At 48.4% G+C, this 24,142-nt stretch overlaps 1 protein-coding gene across 2 annotated transcripts; it reads left to right on the top strand.

Annotated features, from left to right (window-relative positions):
* Positions 1-1,380: 1,380 nt before the first annotated feature.
* Positions 1,381-19,704, top strand: MEX3C (mex-3 RNA binding family member C). Of its 2 annotated transcripts, XM_087772815.1 has the most exons (3): positions 1,491-2,296; positions 16,563-17,767; positions 18,108-19,704. In XM_087772815.1, the coding sequence occupies exons 1-3, from the start codon at positions 1,636-1,638 to the stop codon at positions 18,114-18,116; spliced, it is 1,875 nt and encodes a 624-aa protein (XP_087628941.1). In that variant the 5' UTR covers positions 1,491-1,635; the 3' UTR covers positions 18,117-19,704. The 2 variants fall into 2 exon arrangements, with proteins under 2 accessions (XP_087628940.1, XP_087628941.1); XM_087772814.1 differs by having other exon boundaries at positions 1,381-2,296; positions 16,563-19,704.
* The last annotated feature ends 4,438 nt before the right edge of the window (positions 19,705-24,142 follow it).

The following is a 24,142-nucleotide window of genomic DNA, read 5'->3' as shown; positions in this document are numbered from 1 at the left end:
GATTGTGCTCATTTACTAGTTGAAAAGGGGAAATGAAGGCCCCTGCCCATCTGGAGCCCAGTGTGGGTGCTGTGACCCCAGCACAGGGACCTTCGGAGCACCTCCACCACGGTCCGGGAGCTCTGCTCGGCTCTGACCTGCAAGGAGGACCTCTGAGGACACGTGTTGGCTCCCACTGATGCCGCAAGGCAATTTGGACTTTGGTCTCGCTGCGAGCAGCATCCGCCCGGGTGCCAATTAACACCCCCAGTGATTGCAATGACGTGGACATCTGGCTTGCCGAGAACAACACGTGCCGAGTCCAACTGCTGCTGTCTGGAGAGCTTTTCCTCTGGTTCAGGCCTTGTTTCTTTTTAGAAGTCTTCCACCCCGGCATGCTGTGAGCTTTGCCACGCTTGCCAGACCCATCCTCCTTCTCCTGGACCCACCAGCCACCTGTGGCTCAGTAAATCGTGCTCCTCTCTTGGAAATCTCCCCTTCCCTTGCCGACGGCGTGCAGACTGCTCCTTCTACTGCAGACCTCTGCCCTTCCACCCCAGCTAAAGATCTGCTGTGCCTCTAGCGTCTCGTGGTCATCTGCCAGCTCACAGCCACATGGCAAATACAGAACTTTTCATCTCTGCCAGCCCACGCTCCTACCCCGACATCTCCCTTTGCCAGCACCGGGAACGACACCAGCATCTCTGACCTAGACTTGGACCTTTCCCCAGAACCTCTTCTCAGCGTAACATCTCCAGGCAGCAGCTACGCGACCCCAACTCGTGCCCCGACGTTCGTATTTCAACCATTTGCAGGCGGCTTTCCTTGACTATATTGAGAAAGACCCTGCTCTGCTCACACCGACCCCGAAGGCCGCTGTTGAAGATGATTTTCCAGTCTGTTTTTGTGGAGGACCATGTTGTGTTCCTCCATGGGCTCTCCTCCCCGGCACATGGAGCAGGAGCTAGCGGTCTTCCCTCCCTGCTCATCATTTCACTTCAGAGTCAAGGGGTCCTCTCTCATTTCGGGCTCTTCACGACAGCGCAATCGCGTTTTTAAACAAATCCCTTCATCTTCGCCCTGAAAATTTTCACCTGTGACTGGAACAGACACACGCGAAGGGGCTGAGGTGAAAAACTGCGCGAGTTCACGCACCGAAAAGCCTTCCCCTCCGCGGGGAAGCAGAGCACAGAACGCCGCGGGAAGGAGGGCGTCCATCAACGGCTCCCGATTTTTTCGCTTTTGGTGGCCTCCCAGCGTTTCCCCAGGCCGGGCGCGCTGACAGCAGCCCGCCTCTCCTCACAGAGCCGGGGGCCGCAGGCCGCGCTAACGGCTGCCGCCCGCCCTCCCCGCCGGCCCCGCCCACCCCCGGCCCCGCCCAGGAACCGGCTCCGCCGCCCAATGGCGCGGCGGCGAGCGCGGGGGGGGCCCGCGCGCCCCCCCCCCCCCCCCCCCCCCGCCGCTGCTGCTGCCGCCGCCGCCGCCGCCGCCCGCGGCCGCCGCCGAGGGAGCCATGGGACAAAAGGCGCGCTGAGGAGCGCGGCCCCAGCGCCCAGGCCGCGCCCGCCACGCTCGGTGCCCGCCGCGGCATGGCGGCCCCCCGCCGCTAGGTCCGGCCCGGCCCGGCCCGGCCCGGCCCGCAGCGCCTCCCCCGCCATGCCGAGCGGCAGCGCCGCCGCGGCCTCCCCCGCCGCCGAGCCCGCCGAGCCGCCGCGCCTCCCCCCCCCGCACCCGCCGCCGCTGCTGTTGCTCCAGCAGCGTCTCGCCGGTCTCGGCCTCCGCGATCGCGGCCTGCCCGCCGGCGGCGGAGGGGCGGCCCGGCGGCGGGCGGGCTTGGCGGAGCCGCCGCCCGACCCCCCCGGAGAGCCGGGGCCTGGCGGGGCGGAGGAGGAGGAGGAGGAGGCGGCGGCGGCGGCGGGGGACGAGGGAGACCTGGAGCTGGAGGAGGAGGAGCCGCTGGCGGGGGAGGACGAGGAGGAGGAGGAGGAGGACCCGGCCGCGCTGCTGCTGCTCTCCTCGTCCTCCTCGCCCTCCCAGCCGCTCCCGCTGCTGCCGGCGCTGGGCTCCGTCCTGCTCTCGCCCGCCTTCGATGCGCAGGAGGCGGCGGCGGCGGGGGCGCTCTGCGGGGCGGAGGATCCTCAGGGCATGATGGCGGCGATGCTGTCCCACGCCTACGGCGGCGGCGGCGGGGGGGCGGCGGCGGCGGCGGGCCTCAACGGCGAGCAGGCGGCACTGCTCCGGCGGAGGAGCGTCAACACCACCGAGTGCGTGCCCGTGCCCAGCTCCGAGCATGTGGCCGAGATCGTGGGCCGGCAGGGTGAGTGGGGGAGCGGGGAAGGGCCGGGGGGGGGGGGACGGGGACGGGACACCCAGTGCCCCGGGGCGGGCGGAGGTGCGCGGCGGCCCGGCCTGGGCCTGCCGCCCTTCCCCGGCGGGGTCGTGGCAGGGCCTCTCCCCGGGGTCTGCCCGCTCGGGGCCGGCTGGAGGAGCCCCTCGCCTCGGTAGGAGCTTCGGGCGCCCCCCCCCGGGGCCTGCCTCCTCTCCCAAAGGCCGGCTTCCCCGGGGTGCTGGCCCGGGCCCTGGCACCAGGCTGGCCCTGCCTCAGAAGGCGAGAGCAAGCGCTGGGCCAGCTCAGCCCCTCGGTTGTTGTTAATTCGAGCTGTTAATTCGGGTCTGTAGCCTGGCTGCGTACAGGTAGGTGTTGGCAGAGGCTTCGGTCTTCAGCGACACTCGGCCTGTGGTCTTGGGTGAGAAGCTGCATTTCACCGTAGGAACTTTGGGCCGTGTTTTACAAAAACTTAGGGGTGAAGGATTTTAACTTGCTTGCCTTTATGGGCTGACACTGTTCCTACAGCTTTCCACGGCGCTCGCCGAGACAAAGCAGGACGTCAGGAGCCAGCGAGATGGAGAAAGGAGCCACGTGCAGCCCTCCGCTGTGTGAAAGCCCTTGTCTTTCTGCTCGGGTTGTGGCTTCCTGTTGATCGCTGTTGCTACACTCCGCGGCTCTCTGTTACGCCGTTAGGATAAGGTCATATCGGTGATGTCATGTTCGTCGTTGGCCTTTCATGTGGTCTCGTGGGAGCGGTGCTCGGAGGAGTTAGAAAGATGACGTTTCGCGCCGGCTTTCTGGCAGTGAACCTAATTTTAAAAGCACTTTTTATATAGTGAGAGGAGCGCTGAGCGGTGTCGAGTGTAGGTGTGGAAATGCAGACAATGAAGTTGCCGCTCTCTTCCTCTTCCCTTTCTGTGTTATTCTTTATTGGTTTGGGGGTGGTGCGTCTCGTTTGCTGATCGGCTCTGATAAGAGCGGTTATGCTGTCTGGTCTCTCTATATCAATGTGCCTTTTGTTTCTTTTTTTTTTTTTCCTTGAGTATTGAAGAAATAGTAAAATCAGTCTAAATCAGCGTGGTGCTAAAGAAATGCCCACTGAGCACCGGTGTTTAGGCAGACTTTTGTTTTCTCTTCCTACATTTATTTTAGGCTTTTAGCAGTCAAAGGTGGGTTTTTTGCTGGGCGTGTCAAAGGAAAAACCAAAGGCTGTGCTGCAGAAATTGGCAGGTAGCTTCCTCTGATGCAGACAAGTCCGTTCTGTTCAAGCAGAAAATATCTTTTCCAAGAAATAACGTTTGAATGTCTTCAGGCTTTGCTCATGTGTCATTGGGGATGGCGGGCGGGGGGGGAGAGATAGAAAACAGAACTGAAAACTGTTATTGCTACAGTCCTCTAAAAGAGAAATACAAACTATTGGGCTTCAAGGACCGATTAGGCTGCCGTGTTTATTCTCCCCCAAATCAGGATTGTTCTCTGTAGGATATTGTTCAGTACTTTGAGTCGCTTAAAAACAAGATAATGGAGTTTGCATAAAAATAGGATCATTGTTCCTGAAGAGTTCATTTGCTGCTTCTGCTTTTATTTCTTACCTGATGTCACACTGTTTGGCTTGTGATAAAATATTTAGCCTCGGTAGGGAGGGATGGTATCATAAAAAGAATCAGGGCTACAAAAGAGGAAGGAGGGGAGGGAGAGCTAAAAAAAATTGTTACCAAATACACTTGCAGGAAAGCTTTGCCTAAGGGAGGTCCTTCAGAATTCGCATTCAGGGAAGACTTATGCTTAGAGATTTACGTAAGTTGTATTAGTTTCGCTAAATATTTGTCAAATTTCTTAGAAATACTAGTCCTTCTGTCTCCTTTTATGGGCCAGAGCTGTGCCGGTTCATGGTGTTGACTAGAGACTCTTGCGCTCTCCTCCACCTGCTTTGCTCTACTCCAGCCCAGCCTTGAGCGAGGCTGGCCCGAGCTGCCTCCTTTGCCGATCGTTCTGCTTTTCTAAAAAGGAAGATGCTGCATATTCTCTTCCTAGCACACGTCGTAACCAGCTGGTTGTGTTATCTTGAACGAATTCAGCTTAAGTTTTATGCCAGACTCCTCTGTGCTGTAGTACTTTAATATCTAATTATGCAAGGGCAATGCAGTTGGCGTGTAACGTCTGATGGATTTTCATGAAGATTAAGTTTATATTCTTTCTGTTGCTGTCTTTGTGAGGTATAAAAAGAACTTGAAATGTCTGCAGCCCAAAAACATCAGCTCTGAAATACCAGGAATGCTGAGTTTGAGCTAGGCTTTGCTGGAGGCCTCACTGCTGTGTCTGAAAGCATGTTTATTGTTAAGTCCTAACCCCCTAATTGAAAGAGTAACGATAACCGGAATGCCACGGTATTCTTTATCCAAATTTAATTTTTTGCACAGAGGAAGAGAATTTCCAGACACTGTTTATCAGCCCGAAGGAACTCCTGATTCCTAAGAGGGCTGTAAACAAGCAAAAACCTTACAGCTCTTGCATTTAACTTTTTTTTTTTCAGTTATGTGCAAGTTTCCAAAATAAATATAGCGCTTCAGGCCGTGAAGTGGTGCTTCCACAGCCCCGCTCTAGGTCGCCGTATTGCAGGTTCCCACGAGGGTAGCTGCGCTTACCGAATCTGTGCTGGTAGCTGTGCGCAGATGTGGGATGTCGCAGCTACAGAAGGTGGGAAGGGCCTGAAATGTACCTTGTGGTTGATGGTTTTCTTGTGAAGCCGTAGCGGAGGCTGCTGGGTTAATTGTGATGGTAGTTTAATGTGTTGCTGCTGGAAGCATTTACATCGCTGTAAAAGGCACTGGGAAAGGCTTAAGTAAGATTTTTCTTTTAATGAATAGGAGGTGTTGCTTCTTCTTCAAAAAAAAAAAAAAGTCCTGTAGTATTTCTGAAACCTGATGGGGTTTTGTGCCTTTTATTTTTTTTTTTTTTTAAATCTTAAATGTTCTCCACCTTTTCATATTCCCCTTGCCCCCCAAAACTGAAGCTGACAGGCACTGCTTGGGGTAGTGTAACATAATTCTTTGTAGTCTTTGAAGTGGAAGAATCTCAAAGGTGAACAACAAAGGAAAAGATATTTGTATCCTTTTATTCTTGTTAAGGCATGTGACTAGGAGCCAGGAAAACTAGATTCCATTCATGGCATTGTACAGGCTTCCTGTATGAATTTGAACTAGCTGTTGAATCCAGCCTTCGGTAAGTTGGCCAGGCATCACGCTGATCGGAGAAGTGACTTCCTTTGCTGTCAGCAGCTAAAAATCCTGCATGCACAAAGTTGCGTTGGTTTAAAACTAAAATAAAGTTGGAGAAAGTGCTCTTGAGAAGCGGTGGCAAGAAAGCTGCATTGCTGAGGAGGTGACCTTGTTTGCTTGAGAAAAGCTGGCATAGGGCGTATACCCAAAATTATATAAGCATGTATCCAGACTTAAAAAAAAAAAAAAAAAAAACCAAACAAAAAACACTTCTGGAGATCCAACTTGGAAAGTTTTAATCTCTAAGTCATGTGAAGGACTTGCAACAGTCTGCTGCGGCTCACCTGAAAACTTGTTTCTCGTACACAAAGATGGCGCTGGTGATTGTGGCAATCCTGGTGGGCCTTGAGAAGGATTTGACAAGTTGAACTGGAGTCTTCAGTGCCCCCCCGCTACTTTCCTTACACTAAAAAAAAAAAAAAAGACATGTTTAAACACTGAAAGCTCTTTTGAATAATGCAAGAAGAGGGGTGGTGTCTGAAGACATGAAGAGAAAACCTGAAAGATGCTGGAAGGGGCAAAAGTCTGTCCTGTAGAGAGATACTGCATCCCTGGGTGTATGAACTGTCTTCGGATAATGATTGCTGGAATATATTTGCTAATGCATTCCAGTGTTGTGACTATCCAAGTAACGTGATTTTTTCCAAGTGTTTATATCCTCGATAAAGCTGACAATAGTGTTTTTTCTCCCTAAGACATCACTCAAGTTGATGCTGCTTAACTCTAGAGCCCGATGCTTCTCTTCCTTCAGTAAGAATAGTTCGGATGATGGCTGCAGAACTTGAAACGGGCAGGGCAGTCTCCAAACCCCAGATGAGTAAGAGGAGGAGGAATGATATCATCCTATTTCACTGATTAAATCGATAATGACAAATCTGCTTTGCATGAGACGGCCTTGCAACTAAAATAACATTTTTATGCATATTTAATGATCTTGGACTCCTTTTTGCTCTTTGCTTTTGAATGTGGGCTCTTGAGCAAAGTATTACTTTGCTTAAAATAGTCCTGTAACATGAAACAAAAAAATAATTCTGATAAGTTGGTAGCTGATAACTATCTAGCATAGCTGAACAGCCAAATAAAAACAATAGCTATTGCTCTCAGAGAGTGGAAACAGTGCTAAAACAATCCTGGAGCAAATACTTGTGTTAGCCGAGGACAGTATGTAGATGTCCTACGGTAGGATAACGATAGTCCTTTCAAAAAGAACTATGTGCCTCGTTCTATGTCTCGATGTGTTGCGATAATAATGTTACTGAATTACTGACAATACTTACGTGGCCTTGACTGGTTATTAATTGCTGACCTGTAAGAAGTAGGCAGCATGAGCAGAGTCTGAATCGTGTATTGTTTTTTTTTAAAACTGGATGCTTAAGAGTTCCCCTCTCAGGAATAAGTTTAATTTGCATGACTAAGTCTTGACATACCTCTGTGTCATTTGATTGTCACAGGCAACAAAGACCACAGGTTCGGCTCACTTATTTTAAGTGAAAGCTGACAAGGCAGTTAGACTTCAGGGGATTTTTTTTTGCATCTTCTATAGCAAGCAGGTTATTAAATGCTATATTAAATGGTTTGTTCTAAAGCCAGAAGGAAAACTTGAGCTATTTGTTGAAATCTAATATAAAGGCTATTTTTCTAGAGAAGCTGAAGTCTCCTCATTTTTAGAGCCTGGAACTCCAGGAACTGAAACACGTGAGCATACCGTGGTCTGGCACAGTCTGAAATCGCTGCTGAAGTTTCAGTGTCCTATTGCTCCGGTACTGCGTAACAAACATCATTTCAGTTCTGCTATTTGTCATTTGTGCTATGCAAGGATCCAACTCAAGTTGTGAAGTGTGTCAGAAGGGTGCAGGTTCTCCAGCTGGGATCGTAAATCCTCAGTCGTAAATGCTGCTCTTGTCTGGCTTGTTGGGTGGGAAGCACACCAAACACAGCGCACACTCGAGAGATTTTTCTCTTTGTGTAGTCTGCCAGAAATTCTGTAGATTTGAACGTGTGAATACCAAGAGTGAATACCTCCATAAGTAAGATTTTTGGATGAGGCTGAAATTAAAATAATAATCTTGCGACATAAGATGCTCATTTCTAATCCACTGGTCCTTTTGTTTTTCTTGTAAAATTGCTGTGTTCTAAAGGAGTATTTTTTTTTTTAAGTTCATAACATACACATACAAAAGAAATCCTGATTAATGTGCTTCCGAACTGCACTGGATTAACCTGTCTGTGGCATGAGAAAATGGTGATGAATTTTTTTTCAGCTGTTAGTAAAGTCAGCAGATGTTGTGTGTTTCCCTGTCTTAGCCCCCGTTACTCTCTCTTCTAGTACACTGTGGTCTGAATTTCTGGAAGAGAAACTTTGTTCTAAACAAAGTGTTGGATATCTCAAAGATCTTAAATTTGTTTTTGATGCAATACCTCCACCACACAGGGCCAATTCCCCATCGCAGGCAAAAAATTGAACAGGGATAGGGTTGCAAACTTGCTGTAACGAAAAAAAAAAAGGCTGCTGAGCACTAGAACATTTTTATTTAATCAAAAGAAAAGGCCAAAAAGCTCTACACCAAGCATTTATTTCCCATTTCACTTACTCTTTAAGAATGTCTTCCTTTTCTCTCTCTTTCAGGTATTCCTTTAAGTTCATGAGATCTTGCCAGCGTCCGAGATCTCTGTTTCCTTCACTGGTGTGAGTCAGTAATTCTGCAGTCTGCACCAAGTTCTCTGCTGCTCCTTTGAACAAAGACACAGTATCTCTTACTGTTTACCTTGTAGTTCATTTTACATTTGACAATATACTGTGGAATTTTGTGTATAAAAACACAGGCCTAGCAGCATTTTTGAATTGGGGATTTGGTGTAGGTGAAGATTTGCATGGGGTTTTTTTGCAACCTTCCTTTTTTGGGCCATCTTGGCATGCTGCGTGACCTGTTGAGTGGTGGTCCCTTTTAATATCCTCCTCATGCAGGTCAGGTTTCCCCACACTGTTGCTCACACTGATCTGTTTCATTCACGAAATTAATGTTCTTAATGAAAACAACTTTCTTCCTGGAGCTATTTTATTTGCTGGACGTAGTCCCTCTCTTATAACTATTGCTTTGCTACTACTGTATCTTTCTAATTTTGCTCAGCAGCTGCTACCTTAGTCCTGGTGCTGCAGAAGTGGAAGTAGTTAATAATACAAGTTGCTGCCCTCTGGCTCTTCTGCTGCGTGTAACTTGTTTACTGAGTTGCCATCTGTCTTGGGAATTGCAGTATTCCTCTGCCTGTGAGATTGCCGATTTGATAGATTGTCCCAGCCTGAGATACGTAAGGAAACAGTGTGACTACTTCATTCTGTACTGGATTGATATATAAATCAATTTATCAATTGATACATACCTAAGAAATCTTTATTAAAGAGTTTGTACATGGTTCTTGAACCAGGGCTTTTGTTTTCCAGAAGAGGGAAACATCCCTGAGAGCTTGTGCGCAGCCTTCCCTTGGGAAGCTTTCTCCAGCATCATCAGAGACTCTTAAAGCTCCCCTCTTTTCCCATCCATTAGCTTGGCAGCAGTAGGGCCCTGGTGGTCTGGCATAGCTGAGTGGTTGACCATGATTTCCTTGGCTTTTGGTTAAGGTCCTTGAGACCTCCAGGTTGTCCTCCTCCTTAGTACCTCGACAAGCCCGAGCCCGCGCGGCTCCAGCATCTGGTGCGCTCCAGCTTGAAGTGCTTGTCGGGGAAAATATCTTGTCTAGAAACCTTACTGCAGTTCTAGCTGAATGCTGACAAGTAGGAAAGTCACGTATCATCTTGGCGTTTGTATGTGTGAAAAATACAAAGTGAAATAAGTGGTCAGTTGCTCCTCAGAAACGGGTAAGCGCGATGGAATTATAATGGGAGCAGTCTCGGTCGCTATATATAGCGTGAGTCATATTGAAATGTTCCACAGGCAGGCACAGGGGTTTGGTAACTGCAGCGTAACTAAAAGCCTTTGATTGCAGTGGCAAGTTAATGATGGGGTCAGGAGGCAGGGAAAAATGTCTTTGGTATAAAATGCTCTAATTTTTATTTTTCTTGAAAGACCTGTATGTCATCTTTCCTTCTCTTGGAATAACTATCAGAGTGGCTGTCAGTTGAGGTTTTTCTTTCTCCTCTACGCTAGTCACTAATGTACCTACTTGTAGCATTGCTTATTGCAGTGTCGTTATAGTTAGAAGTGAAAGATGGTTATTACCAGCGTACAGCACTTCTGAGGTACAGTCGTCGTCTGAAACCATTAATACAGCCGCACTCCAGAGCAGAGAGCCAGAACTTTGTTCCCAAGTTTTGGGTTGTAATGGTATCCGTATCGTGGTTTGGATCGTAAATTTGAGAAGAAGCTCTGCTTGGTGGGTTCTCATTATGAAGCATCCCTACTGTGATAAATAGAAAATTTCATCTAAAAATATGAAGGGCAGGAGCACATACTAGCGCTTGGGTAGCCTGCGGGAAAAGCCTTTGCCCAGGGACATTAATCTCACAACTCTACTTGTGCGTTTCATGTGGCCATCCCGGAGGAACCACACCTCGGGTACCACCAGGGAGGAGACTGTTTTGGTTAGTTAGACAACGAACAAAGCCGATTTTCTTAAAATCGGCCTGTATCTGTGCCCCCATTTAAGCAGTTAACCTGCCCTCTTCTTTGGGGACTGTCATCTTCTGTTTCCAAACCTGCTAGCGGCCTGCCCCGTGAGCTGGAGCAAACCCCAGCTGCAAGCTGCGCCTGTCTCTTGGTGTATTCATATTTGTTAGCTCTTTGGCATGTATCACGTCTAGTTGTCACATGGGAGCCCTAATCTGACCGGCTAATTAACCCAAATAGTGATCAGACTATTTTTTGTACTATAGAGTGAGTCATTAAAGCCGTTGGTGGTGGGTCTAGTCCTGTCCTCAGGATGGATGCTGTGCTCTGCGGTAAGGTGTCTTGCAGCTTACCTCTGGCTGTAGAGAAGGCTGACTAACAATAAATGCAAACTTGCTTTCAAAAAAATGCTATTTGATAATTATTATCCAAGTTTAGGCTGTCTCTTAAAATTGTTGAAGAATAAAATTTAAAAGCAATATTTTTAAGTATTCCTAAAATCAAAATGCTGGAGGGGTGATAAATAGCTGCCTAGATCTAGGGTTTTGTGGAGATCAGCATCTTTTGCAAGTGCAGCAAAATTACTTTCTTCTTCTTTGAATCAACTAACTATATTCAACAGCCGGTTGGGGAAAAAAAAAAAAATTGTCAGGAGTTGAAATTTTCCAGTCCATGAATTAAAACAAGGTGTGAGATGAATTAATTGATCTTAGGTGAAAGGCGATAGTAACCAGAGTCAGTCTATCAACTGACCAGACAACACATAGTATTTCATATTTAATAACCCAGTGAGGTGCCAAAAATGTTCTGCTCTTAATTTTCCTGTGTAGCCAGCCTCCTTAAGGCGGTTTAACCATTAAACAATTTGAATAGGATTTCACTTTCTGTCCCAATGCAGCTTCATCTCTGCTTAATAAATGAGGCGTGTATCAGTTTTCTACTGTATAATCACAAACTGGATAGATATTTTTAGCCATGTCGTAACTGAGAGGAAGCACTCTTAAGTTTAAGCAGAAGAATGCAGCTTTTACCACCAGTGGGAATGAACAGCTCTTCTGAAAAATATGTAGAGCAGTCGTTCTTAATGAAGTAGATTTAATTTTTCTTTGTTTGTTAATCAGGTGGGCGGTGTTGTGCTCTGCAGACCCAGCCGCCGTTGGCCTTACGGTACATCCAGTGCCTGAGTCTCTGCAAATCCTCCGTTACCTTAGCTGCAGGAGTTCTCACTTTCCAGTTAAAAGCTTGTGACAACCTAGCAATGAAATAAGGGCTGTGCCAGCTTAACAGACTCTACATTTAAAGCTGTGTCCCTACACAAGGGTTGCAGGTTCGTAGAAAACAAATCCCTGTGCAGTCCCCTCTCGCCTTGGCTCGCCAAGCGATGCTGTGCCATCCCCTGCGGGTCTGCAGGGACTTCCCAGACCCTGCCCTTACTTTCTAGGCAAGGAATTAGCCATGGCTCTGCTAACAGCTCGTGGTTCCAGGTTGATGTCACCAGTTATTCTGTCACCACCTCCTTACTTGGTGTCAGCATATTAAAAAATCAGTGGTCGGAGTGCTAAAGGCTGTATTCAGAGTGGAGGCTGTAATACAGTATTGCCTTTCATCAGATAACGGCAAAGCTACTGAAAAATATATTCCTGTGAACTATGGCTTTCTCTTTAGTGCTACAAGCTGCGGAGGCCAAGCTGTGAGATCTCCGCTTTGCCCGCGGTTGCTCTGAGGCCGAGTTGGAGGATGCCAGGTTTGGTCAGGGCTGCTCATCAGCCCTGCCTCCTGCGTAAGAGATGAGTTGGTGCTAATGCAACTTCACCCTGCTTGCTGCAGGTACGGCCCAGGCCGTACCAGTGTCTTCCCGCAGGATTTGTGTGTCTAAAGAGCTGCAGGAGGTTCTCAGGTTGGACCCTCTTAGCTAGGTGCCCGTCAGGAGCAGGGAAGGAGAGCAATCATTGGATTATGGTTCACAGGGGCTCTTCACTGAATTTTTGCCCACCGTGACTTCCAGGCTTCTATTTAGATAAACTATTCTTTTTTTCAGTTTTTTTTTTCCCCAAAGCAATTAGGGAGGCAAGGTTGAACAGATGCAATGGCAAGAAGGTTTGGGTTCCCGTGCCTGAACCTCAGTTTCAGAGCTCTTGGGAAGAGCTGCAGGAGGAACGTGGGTACAAGGTGCGTGTCCCTGCTTGGACAGCCCGTGTTTTGCTAACGTTGGTGCTCGGAAGCGTGAAGGACTCCCTTCCCCTGGTGTAGCTGTTTGGAAGAGACCACGCAACGAAGGGATCCTCATCTGTAAATCAAGCCTTCTCCCATTCCCAGTGTGTGGCATTGAGGTGAATTCAGCAAGAGAAAGAGGGAAGGCTCCATTTCTCCTGGGCTACCGCCATGGCTGTGCAGAGGAGCTGTCTGTGGGATGGTTTTTTCGGGCGGTCCTTGGCTCACGGCGGCAGGTCGGCTGGCGTGGCGCGAGGCAGGCGTGCACGGGGTTCCCGCTGCGGTCGCTTGGCTCTGCCGGCCAGTTTCCCTTGCAAAGTGAATGGCCTGAGACTGGGTTTGACATATCTCATCCTGTCAGCGATGATGAAAGGTGAAAGTCGGGAGCGAAGGCTGAGCTGGCCGTCGCTGTGTGATGGGCGAGGACTGCGGATGCTGTGGCAGCTATGCTTAACCCTCTTACTTTAAGGAGGGGAAAAAAAAATAATCTGTCTTCCTATCATCTTTTTTTTAATAAGGAAGTATTTGATCATTTAAAATGGGTAGTGTATGAGGTAAACAATTCTTTCAGAGCTACCCTTCAGTTTCCTGGGGAGTATAACGTTCGGAGTATGTTTAAAAATGTTCGGTCAAATAATCCTCTTAAGGGAAAAAACGGGGAGGAGGCTTGAGAAGAACGATGCAAATCAGCCGGCGCGGGATGAACGCTGCCTGCAGGGCTCAGTCCGGGCTCGGCTCCTCGTCAGGTGCCTGGGCAGGCACGTACTAAGTCTTTGCCTAAACGAAAGCAAAACAAAAGGGTTTTGCTTTAACTGTGTCAGTATGTGCTTATGGCTGAGCGTGCTGCTTAGCACTGCTTCTACTGCTGAAGTACGGTAACTTCTATTCGACTTTCATTATCATACTAAAACTAAAATAACTTTGAAAGGTTTGATTAAATTGAATTTCCAGTCTAGAAGTCCCCTCTTCTAGAGGGGAAGTGGTGCAATCGCAGTCCCTGGAAGTGTTCAAAAAACGCGTGGATGCGGTGCTTAGGGACGTGGGGTAGAGGTGGACCTGGCAGTGAGGGTAACGGTTGGACTCGATGGTCTCGGAGGTCTTTTCCAACCTTAACGGTTCTATGATTCTTCAGGCTTTTTTATCTCTGTACTTCAAAATCTTGGATACGATGACCTGATGATGTATTGCAAAAGTGCAGGGCGGTGTGGTTTGTTTTTTTTTTTTCCTTTGTCTTTTTATGTCTAAGCTCAGGAGATTGGGAAACTTCTTGATTCATCCCTTGGCCGCATGACTTCATGGCTGGCCGACCTCGTGTCATCGTGGCCGCAGCGCCTCTGGACGCTGTGAATTGTCGGAGAGGGGATGGGATCAGCCGTGCTTCGTATCATCGCCTCGGTGGTGACTAACGGAGGAGGGTGGGAAACCAGAGCAGCTGAGGAAAAGCAAATAGAAAGATCATCCTGCTGAAGTCATATAATGGGCTACTGACCTTGTGTTTTGATATGACTCTGTTGTAGGGTTTTCCAGCACTCCTTGCAGACAAAACCCAGCGGGTATTGCCTGACTCATTCAGAAATCTGCTTTCGTATGTGGTGATTTTCTTCAGTTCTAACTTTTCAGATAAAGTTTGAGAGTCTGTGGGGTCAGCTTTCCAGTGAAGCCAGTTTTCCAGTGTTTAAAAGTCTTGTTCTATTGCTGCGGAGAGTTGAGGCCTCTGCTGTCCAGGTATGTGACTCGTACCTTAAAAGAAAAGCCCTGCCCATCGTGGTCTGTGCCATTCTGCAGCCCGAGGAAGAAAGGTGAGAAGGCTTTTCTTCGCACCGGAGAGGTTTGGAAATGTGGCTCTGACAAAGCAATCTCTGGGAGTTCGCAGCTGAAATGGGGCATGGAGCTGAAGGTGCAGACTTCTAACTTGATTTGAGTTTCTAAAACATCGGGAAAATCTTGTCTAAAATGTAAACTGCAAGAATTGGCAAGGCACTTTGGGAACTAGAATTAAGGAGGCTCTGAATTATGGTATATAATAATGAATCATATATTTTTATGTATATAAATCTTAAGCTAGATGCTCCTAGCATTCTCTTTTAAATGCCACCAGTGTAATTTCTAGGAAATCAGAATAGATACTCGGGTGGAATGGAGTAAATGAGAGTAATCTGTGTAAATTGGAGAATAATTGATAGGCATCGAGAGGCTAACTTGGGTTTTAGGTGTTCCAGTAAAGAGGGCATGAAAACTTCAGCGGCCCTATTTTGGGGGATCCTTGTGGGTTTAAGGTTTGGGCCCACGGTCTTTTCTGAGTAACTGAAGGCACGGGAAGCGGAGCAGGCGAGCAGATTTACTTACAGGGAGAAATGCAAACAAAGAGCTGGAGGGAGTAAAGGCAAATTGCCCAAGTGAGGTGCTGCTGTGTTAGGAGCAGGAAAATGGCATGGCTTCAAAGGACTCGTGCTTTGCTACTTCCAGGAGGCATCTCATGCCTGTGTTTTCCCTTTTTTTATCTAGTAGAGCACTGGTGCCCTTCTCGCTGAGCTGTAGTGGGAGGTTGAGGCTTATGGGTTTGTTCTCTCCTTCAGGTACTGGCTCTTCTTGCTGAACTACTTGTTCAGCATCCCCTTCTCTGCACAGATCCGCCTCAGCCTCGCTCCTTCCCTTGCGGGAGCCCTCCCGCGCTCCTCCGTACGCGTTCTGGTGGAGGTAGGGCCTCCGAGAGCCCTCCAGACGAGCTGTTGAAGATAATGAACTTCCTCTCCAGCTGTGCCCTGGAAACAAAGGGCTGTTGTGTTCAGCCTTTGTCCTTGCTGTGTGCAGGGGCCCTGCAAGAAGCAGCTCTTCCTTCCCTCTATTCCGACCAGCATCTGCATATTTGCTGGGGTTTTTTTTTTATTAGTAGATAGTTCTGAATAAAGTGCATCTTTGAGTGGCTTTCTCACTGTGAAATTGTTATCGCTAGTGGTACCTCAGGTGCGAGGGACTGACAAAACACTGTTTCGAGAGACTATTTTGTATACCCAGGCAGTTATGAGATACTTAAAGTAAACGAGGAAAATCGGAATAAATTTCGCTCTGTGACTGAAATGAGGCTTAAAACACTTGATCTGCAAATGTTGCTTATAGTTGTTTCAAGATGAGGTTCACTATAAAATGACATTTAGTGTGACGTGCTTTTGAATTTGTTTTAATATAGGCTAAATTCAGTTAAGACTGAAGGCAGTAGACTGTCTTGTGTGTCGTGGACCTGTTTGTGTCTCTTAATTTTGCACTGCCTGCTTTTCTGGTCCTGTGGTGGATAAAAGGTGCTTCTGTATGCACTGTGCCAAAACGCCTTAAGCATCTTAGGAAGGAGCCTGCCGCCACTGTGTCCTAGCAAACTTCACAGTTCGGTCCCCAAAAAATGAAAGACAAATGTTCTGTTAACTTTTTTGCTTCTCTTTCCGACTGTATTTACCCAGTGAACGAGAGAAATTCCACGTAGGCACATAATGTTACATAGTGAGGCTTATTTGCGTGCAACAAACTGCTTGAACTCCTACTTGACAGTTCAAGGAGTGGCTCCTTCATCCCACAGGGAAGAGTAAGGTTTAAATAACACTTATTGATAACGGGAGACAAATGAAGAGTTCTCAGTAAATAGATAATTTTATCTGTATCCTACACAGGTTGTGATAGAGACCCTTCTCTCACTTGTAAATGTTTAATTTGCTTTAGGTCATGCTTGTCAGTGAAAGGCTCATGTATCAGCAGACCTAAGTGTGAGCCTTGACTCCTTTTGCGGGATCTTAGAAATAACTGAAGGATACCCAATCAATGGGAAAAATATAAGCCCACCAGTATTTATGGGATAATCATGAATGTGGCTGGCAGAGAGGAAAAAGCCATTTGCGTTTATTCACAGTCTAGTAGCAATTGAGGAGGGGATGGGCTAAAGCGGCCCACAAAACGTTGCTAAAATAGTTTGTGGCTGTAAGTGTCGGAGGTCTGTTTGGCAATAATAGGTAGAAGTTGTTACCGCTTTCTCTAGTGTGGCTTGCAGAGATAAAAACAGCTGCTTCTGGTTTCACCCTACGGTTTCTTGAAACTCTCAAACAGCTTAAAATAGATGGCTTTCTTGTGGCTTTTTAAACTTAGGCGTCTTGCTAAACTTGCATGTGTTTCCTTTAACAGGTTGCAAAATAAAAGCACTAAGGGCCAAGACAAATACTTACATTAAGACCCCTGTTCGTGGAGAAGAACCCATCTTTGTTGTCACCGGACGAAAAGAGGACGTAGCCATGGCCAAAAGGGAAATTCTCTCAGCTGCTGAACACTTCTCCATGATCAGAGCGTCACGCAACAAGAACGGTCCTGCCCTGGGAGGCTTGCCATGTACTCCCAACCTGCCAGGTCAGACGACAGTCCAAGTCAGGGTGCCTTACCGTGTAGTTGGGCTAGTGGTTGGACCGAAAGGAGCTACAATCAAAAGAATTCAGCAGCAGACCCATACCTACATAGTCACTCCCAGCAGAGACAAGGAGCCCGTCTTCGAAGTCACGGGAATGCCCGAAAACGTCGACCGTGCGCGCGAGGAGATCGAGATGCATATAGCCATGCGTACCGGGAACTACATCGAGCTGAACGAAGAGAACGATTTCCATTACAACGGTACGGATGTGAGCTTTGAAGGAGGCACTCTCGGATCTGCGTGGCTTGCTTCTAATCCTGTCCCTCCTAGCCGCACCAGAATGATTTCTAATTATAGAAATGACAGCTCCAGCTCCTTGGGAAGTGGCTCCACAGATTCCTATTTTGGAAGCAATAGATTGGCTGACTTCAGCCCAACGAGTCCGTTCAGCACAGGCAACTTCTGGTTTGGAGAAACGCTGCCTTCGGTGGGCACGGAAGACCTTGCGGTCGACTCTCCAGCGTACGACTCCTTACCAACGCCTTCCCAAACCATTTGGACCCCTTTTGAACGTGTAAACCCGCTCCCTGGCTTTGGTAGCGACCCTGCTAGTAATGCCAAGCCTCAGCGCCGAGGGAGCCAGCCATCTACTCCTCGTCTGTCACCCACGTTTCCCGAAGGTCTGGATCACCCGCTGGCTAGGAGAGTGAGGAGCGACCCACCTAGCACCGGTCACCAAGCCGGCCTTCCCATATACATCCCCGCTTTCTCCAATGGTACCAACAGCTATTCCTCTTCCAACGGCGGCTCCACGTCCAGCTCGCCCCCCGAGTCGAGACGGAAGCACGACTGCGTGATCTGCTTCGAGAGCGAAGTCATTGCGGCCCTGGTCCCCTGCGGCCACAATCTCTTCTGCATGGAGTGTGCCAACAAAATCTGTGAAAAGGAAATGCCATCGTGTCCCGTTTGCCAGACAGCTGTTACTCAGGCAATCCAAATTCACTCTTAAATATATAGAGATATTATTATATATGGACTTTTTAAAACTCTTAAAGGCATGGGTGTAATGGTACCCTCTAGTAAACTTCCTAATGAATTCTGACTGTTGGGTTTTCTTGGGATTAGGCTGAAGTTGTTAATAAATTTCTACTTTCTCAAAAGGCTGCTACGGTAACACTAAACCTAGGTGGTCTCTGTCCGGTTCAGTGTAAGCAGATGGCACGTTTAGCAGAGATGCATCTGCTGTGATGTTACGGCACAGCGAGGGGAAGTTTTCATCAATTACACAACTGAAAAAAAAAAAAAAAAACAACCAACAAATTTTACAGGCTTTCTAAAGGATCTCGGGTAAGCGTTTGACTCCTGTGTGCTGGCAGCAGTGAACCTCGTCGCCTAAACGCAGAAGTACTCGTCTGCCGTGGAGGGTTTGTGGCATTATCAATATATCAAACAACACTTCCAATGCTGCCTTCTTTACACTGCCAGTTTTGGAAAACAGGTTTGGGGAAATTATTTTTGCTTCGTGCGACAACTTATGCCTAATTCTTCAGCATTGCAACTATCTTTTTTTTTTTTTTTAAAGCATAGTTTGATTTATTGAAATGGGTGACGTTATTGGCAGGTTCAGGTAATAAATTAAGGGGGGGGGGGTGTGGGGAGAAGCTGCCTGACGCACCTCCATTTCGCCCGCCGTGTTCGGGGCGGTATGTTCAGAGGATCAGGAACATCTCGATTTGCGAATTCCTACCCACTGCTTTTCTTAATGTAATGTGGAAAAGTCTGGCTGGCTTCATCCCATTTCAGTGAGGGCTTTGGGATGCACATACTTCGACTAATAGTGAGGATGCTGACATTCCGTTCATTAGTCCGATCAAGCTGTTCTTAAATTACATTTTTAGAGAGTATATAGTTCAAAATGTGAAGCATTTTTATGTTCGATCCATATTTGTCTTGCACATATATAAATATATATTTTATTTTTAGTAAGGAAAAGGAAAAAGGGGGAGTTGCGTACGTGCCCTTGTATTATTCATGACAGCAGCTGTGACAGTGGCCCTGCAATCAGTTTACTTCATTTCAAAACTGTCTTTCCAATCATAAGGAGAAAAAACGAAAAAGTCTTTTGAATGTGCTTCTTACATTTCAACCTGTGGATGTTTCTAGCTTTTTCATCCTCAGTACGTTCCCAAATCTGTGCTGGCATATATGAAAACAACAAAAACAAAAAAAAGACACAAAGTGGAGTTCTGGTGGATTTTTCTATTTTTTTTGAAGCATTATTTTCCCAAGACAAGACAAAGCTTTTTTCTCAGTATAACAAAAAGAAATTCTATGTGTATTGAACTAGTAAATATACAGAAAATTTTATTTTTTATTTCCACTTGAAGAGTTACATTTCGTATAAAAGTTTACAAATAACGGTTTTTATTTTATGATTTTCAGTATAAGAGTTGCCTTGACGGCATATTATGTACTGCATAACTTTAATGCTATAATTGCTTGTAGAATAGTTACATGTCAGTATTGAAACCTAATCTCTAGCTGCAGGCTTGTAGATACGAACAAACGTTCACCAAGCATGTATTTTGTATTTTATTGCATCGTACACCGCAACTAATAAGCCAAGGAATCGACAGACATTAGGTGCGTGTACCATTTCTATAAACCACAAACTAAGAATGATAAACTATCAATATAGTTTAGTATTTGCTAATTTTACTACACTTTTTGTTATGTATATGTAGGGAGGTCATAGGGATTATAAATTCAATTTGAGTAAAGTTTAAAAACCATATATTTTATGATAAAGGGCCTTTAACTTATGATGGCCAAAGCACTGATATTATATATTTGCTGTAAAGAGAATTATAAGAGTTTTATTTTTCTGATATTAAAAGTTACTTAATAAAGACTTGTTTCCATTAACTTGAATGTTTTGCTGTCTTCATGGTTGTCACTTGGAGCAGCCCGTGGAGGCTGGGGCTGGTGGCCGTCCCTCCTTCCCTCCCACCCAGGTGACTTCACGTGCGAGGAATCTTGTTTTCCATTGGTTGCTGGCTTGACACGCTGCCTTTGAAAAGCAACTCGTGGTCTTCCAGAGCTTGCTGCGATGCTTGGGAACCTGCATTTCAGAGCGACTTCAGTGCAGCTGCAAGATAAACTCCATGCTCTTGTGTTTGCGAGCATCAACCAGCAGCAGGGATTGTAGAATGGTTTGGGATGGAAGGGACCTTTAAAGCCCATCCAGTCCATCCCCCCTGCCACGGGCAGGGACATCTTCAACCAGATCAGGTTGCTCAGAGCCCCGTCCAACCTGGCCTTGAAGGTTTCCAGGGATGGGGCATCTGCCACCTCTGTGGGCAACCTGTGCCAGTGCCTCACCACCCTCATCATAAAACATTTTTTTTTCTCGTATTCAGCCTTAATCTACTCTCTTCTGGGTTAAAACCATCACCCCTTGTCCTGTTGCTACAGGCCCTACTAAAAATTCTGTCCCCATCTTTCTTCTAAGCCCCCTTTAAGCATTGAAAGGCTGCAATCAGGTCTCCCCGCAGCCTTCTCCTCTCCAGGCTGAACACCCCGAGCTCTCGGCCTGTCCTCACAGCAGAGGTGTCCCATCCCTTGCATCATCTTCATGGCCTCCTCTCAACCTGCTCCAATGGAGTGTAGCAAAAGCACCTCCTGATGTCAAGGTGCACGGGGCTCCTGGTGCCCGTTTGCACCCTGTGCCTGGTGCAGAGTGCTTTAACGTTTCCTTCTGAAGCCATCAGGTCCCTTCTTTGCCGTGGGCCACCTTCTCGCTTCTTGTCTGCCATCACCTTAGCCTGGCCGTTGTGCTGGCTGCTGTTGCAGCGTGCTTGGATGCTTCAGCAGCGTTCGTACAGATCCATTCTTGCTCCCCGTTGAAGCATCCTTCCCCATTTCTCACTGACAGGAGAGGGAGCAGTTCCCCTCCGGGAAGGTTTGCAGCAAAGCGGAGCACCTCGACCTTCCTTGGGATGAAGGAGAGTGACAGCAGTTAATAGGAAAAGGCATTTTTGAGGCCATCTGCCTGCAAAGGTGTATATTTATAAACGCTGCTCGGAATGCTGCCGGAGGCTGTTTCTTGCAGCCTGGCGATGGGTCCACGTGCGTCTTGAAGGGGACCCTTGTTGGGCTCCATGGTGGGGTAGCTATGATGGGGTGCTGCTAAATTTTTTTTGTCAGAATCTATTTCTGGTTATTCTTTGGAGTTAAAAAAAAAAATAAGCTGCACCTTCCTGGCAGTACACACAAATGCACCGACTTGAATTCCTCCTGCTTGGCCAAGGATTTTAGATGCCCGAGGGCCCCTTTGCGTGGGGGATGTTTCACCTTTCCTTCATCATCCACTGTTCAAACATCCCTGGGGCGTATGGAGCGTGTGGTCCTCAAAGCCACCGCCCCGGAGCTCCTGTCCTCAAATCTAAACTTTCTGTTCACTTTCTTCAGAAGGACGAGGAGGAGAATATTTCTTTTTAATAGTAAGGCTTGGGAAGAGATCAAAGAGTATTTAAATTTACTTCTCTTGGGTCCTGGGGCGGTTTTAGTGTTGCAGCAAGAAGCTTCAGACATAAAACCTCAGGTGGCAGGGAGATGTAAGCTCGTTATTTCTAGATGTACATCAACCATCTTAAATCCCAACCCCTCCAACACGTTTTACTGAGCAGAACAAGTAGCGCTGTGGTTACTTTGGAGTTGCACAAGACAGGCACGGGCTTAAAAAAAAACACACTCCAGTTCTCAATTTGTTGTAGTGAATTTATTTTTCCATGCTCAGGAGCACTTGTGATGGGTGAGTAACCCGCCTGGAATTTTAACTCTTGGTCATGGAAAGGGAAGCGCTCGCCACCGGGCATCGGCGTGAGCCGGTCCGCCCTGCTGCCAGCCGGGCTGGTTAGGAGAGCTAAACCATTTTGATTTTTTTTTAATTTCAAGGTGAAGTTTTAAGGAAGCGTTAAGCTTGAATTTTTTTTCCTTTCAGCCCCTGAAGCTTTCCCGGCTCTGGGCTCTGCGCTGGCCCAGGAGCTCCCACAGCGGCTCTCCCCGGGCAGGGAGGGCTCCGGCGAGGCTGGTTTGGCATCGGCGAGGCTACTTTGGCATCGGTGAAGCTACTTTGGCATCAGCCAAAAGCCCTGCAGGACCTTCGTCTGGCAAGGTGTCTCCCAGCACTGCCCTCCTGCAACAGCATCTGGGCCGCTCCGAAAGCCCAGTCCCTGCCCTGGGAAACCTCTGGCTCCTTGTTGGGAGCAAGGGGGAAACAGGGATGGGAAACAGGGATGGGAAACCTCTCCCAGCTGCCAGGGAAGGACCTCAGGGTTGTTTTCCGCTTCGTGTTGCAGCTATTGCTTGCTAACAGGCGGACGAACCGCGGGTGGGAAGCAGTGCAGCCTGCGCCTGGAACAGCCTGTCCCCGTGCTCAGCATCCCTTGTTGGGGCCTGAAAATCAGCCGGGGTTAGGCTGTTCCTGCTCATATCCACAGGGATCAAGCGTGCTCCTGGGGACAGCAGGTACAGCTCAGGAGCTGGCAACAAAACGCTTTCATTTTAATTAAAAAAAAAAAAAAAAAGATAAATCCCTTTTGTGCTTCATGGTGTTCTTTCATTTCTGAGCTGCACTCAAATCTTCTCCCTCCTTGGAACCAAAAGTCCCTTCTCCATGTCTAGTGAGGATGCCTGTGTCGTCTGCAGCTCTGGCAGAGGTAGAAGGGCGATGCTTCCCTTGGGATGAGACCCCTGATGGCACCAAGACTCAGGACCTGAGCTGGCTTTTGGGGTTAGAATGGAGAGTTTGGGGAAAAATTCTCATCCTGCAGTGTTTCTGCTCATCAGCTCCCTGGAGCTGCCAGGACCACAAAAAAAAAAATATCCTTGGCCCAATTTTTTTCCAAAGTTGCAGTGCATTTCCAGGAGCCGCTTGGGTAAAGTTTAAAAAAAAAGTATAAATGCAAAAGGAGCTGAAGGAGCCAAGGCTGTTGCAAAGAAAACAAATGGGGTTTGGGCAAATGAGGCTGTAGGGAGTCTCACACGGCGAGGAGAGCAGGCCAGGGCTCCATGGCATGAAATCCAGCACGGGAGGGTTAGGGATGGCGGGGAGGAGGAAGGCAAAGCTGCAAAAGCAAAAGGCAAGTCTAAGCTTTGTTCTCTGACCGCAACGCTTTGAGGAGGAGCGATGTGCAGGTGGAGGCTGAGGCCGTGGGTCAGCGCAGGCCAGCGGGTGAGGGAAAGCGTGAAATTGGGTCATCAACCAACCATGTGTCCGTAATTCAAGGAGAAAGAAGTATCTATATAGATCAAGTTGATCGTGGCAGCTGCCCAGGAGAACCCAGGGAGGATCATAGAATCGTTCAGGTTGGAAAAGACCCTTAAGATCATCGAGTCCAACCCTTAACCCAGCACTGCCAAGGCCACCACTAAACTATGTCCTTGAGCACCACGTCTACCCATCCTTTAAATACCTCCAAGGATGGAGACTCAGCCCCTGCCCTGGGCAGCCTGTGCCAGGGCCTGACAGACCTTTGAGTGAAGCAGTTTTTCCTAAAAATCCAACCTAAACCTGCCCTGGCGCAGCTTGAGGCCACCTCCTTTCATCCTACCACTTGTTACTTGGGATGCTCCATGCCTGCTCCCTCCTCGGGGTCTGCTCCACCAACCTGTGCTAACCTGGGTGCGGTGTTTCATCCCCTCCGCCTGCCACCAGCTGCCCGGGTGTCCCCACCCACAGCCACCATTCCCACCTCTGCCACCGCCATGCCGGGTGTCCTTGGTCACATCCCTGCGCCCCAGGGCAGCCTCACCCTGAGCACTGCGTTGCCGGCTCCAGCATCCAAACCCATCACCTTCGGGCCTGAGCGCGGCCGTGCTGCTTTAGCTGCATTTACTGCAAGAAAGAGCTTCACCCCGAATCCTCAAATCAACAAAACCAGGCCAAATTGTTAGGTGGTGTCACCTGCGGTGGCCCTGTCCCCTGCTGACATCCTGTGGCTGTGGAGATCATGATGGAAAGGGGACGTGGCCCTCACCGGCTGTGGGATGCCCCTGCTCCCGAAACCACCAGGCCTGCAGGGCTGCCGTGGCCCTGGGTGGGCTTGGACCCCTTCCCCGCACACATGGCGGACGTTCCCCGCGGCGGCTGATGGAGCGCTACGGACATCTAGTGGCACCCACCCCGGAGGCCCCAAGGCTCCTGGCGCCGCACGGCAGCCCCAAAATCCACAGCCATGGCCCCGCAGCATCACTGCAGCCAGGCTCCCCGGGATGGCGGCCTTGTGCCCCTTGGGTCACCCCAGTGCTCCCACAGGAACGCAGCCGGCACCGGCGGGTGGGCAGGGGTCTGGCATGGGGA

This window comes from Nipponia nippon, unplaced genomic scaffold, assembly GCF_047370975.1.
Source record: "Nipponia nippon isolate SJK-2023a ecotype South Korea unplaced genomic scaffold, ASM4737097v1 scaffold_37, whole genome shotgun sequence".
In the NCBI taxonomy this organism is placed as follows: Eukaryota; Metazoa; Chordata; class Aves; order Pelecaniformes; family Threskiornithidae; genus Nipponia; species Nipponia nippon.
The sequence above is the reverse complement of the archived record's forward strand: the minus strand, read 5'-3'. Positions and strand labels throughout refer to the sequence as shown.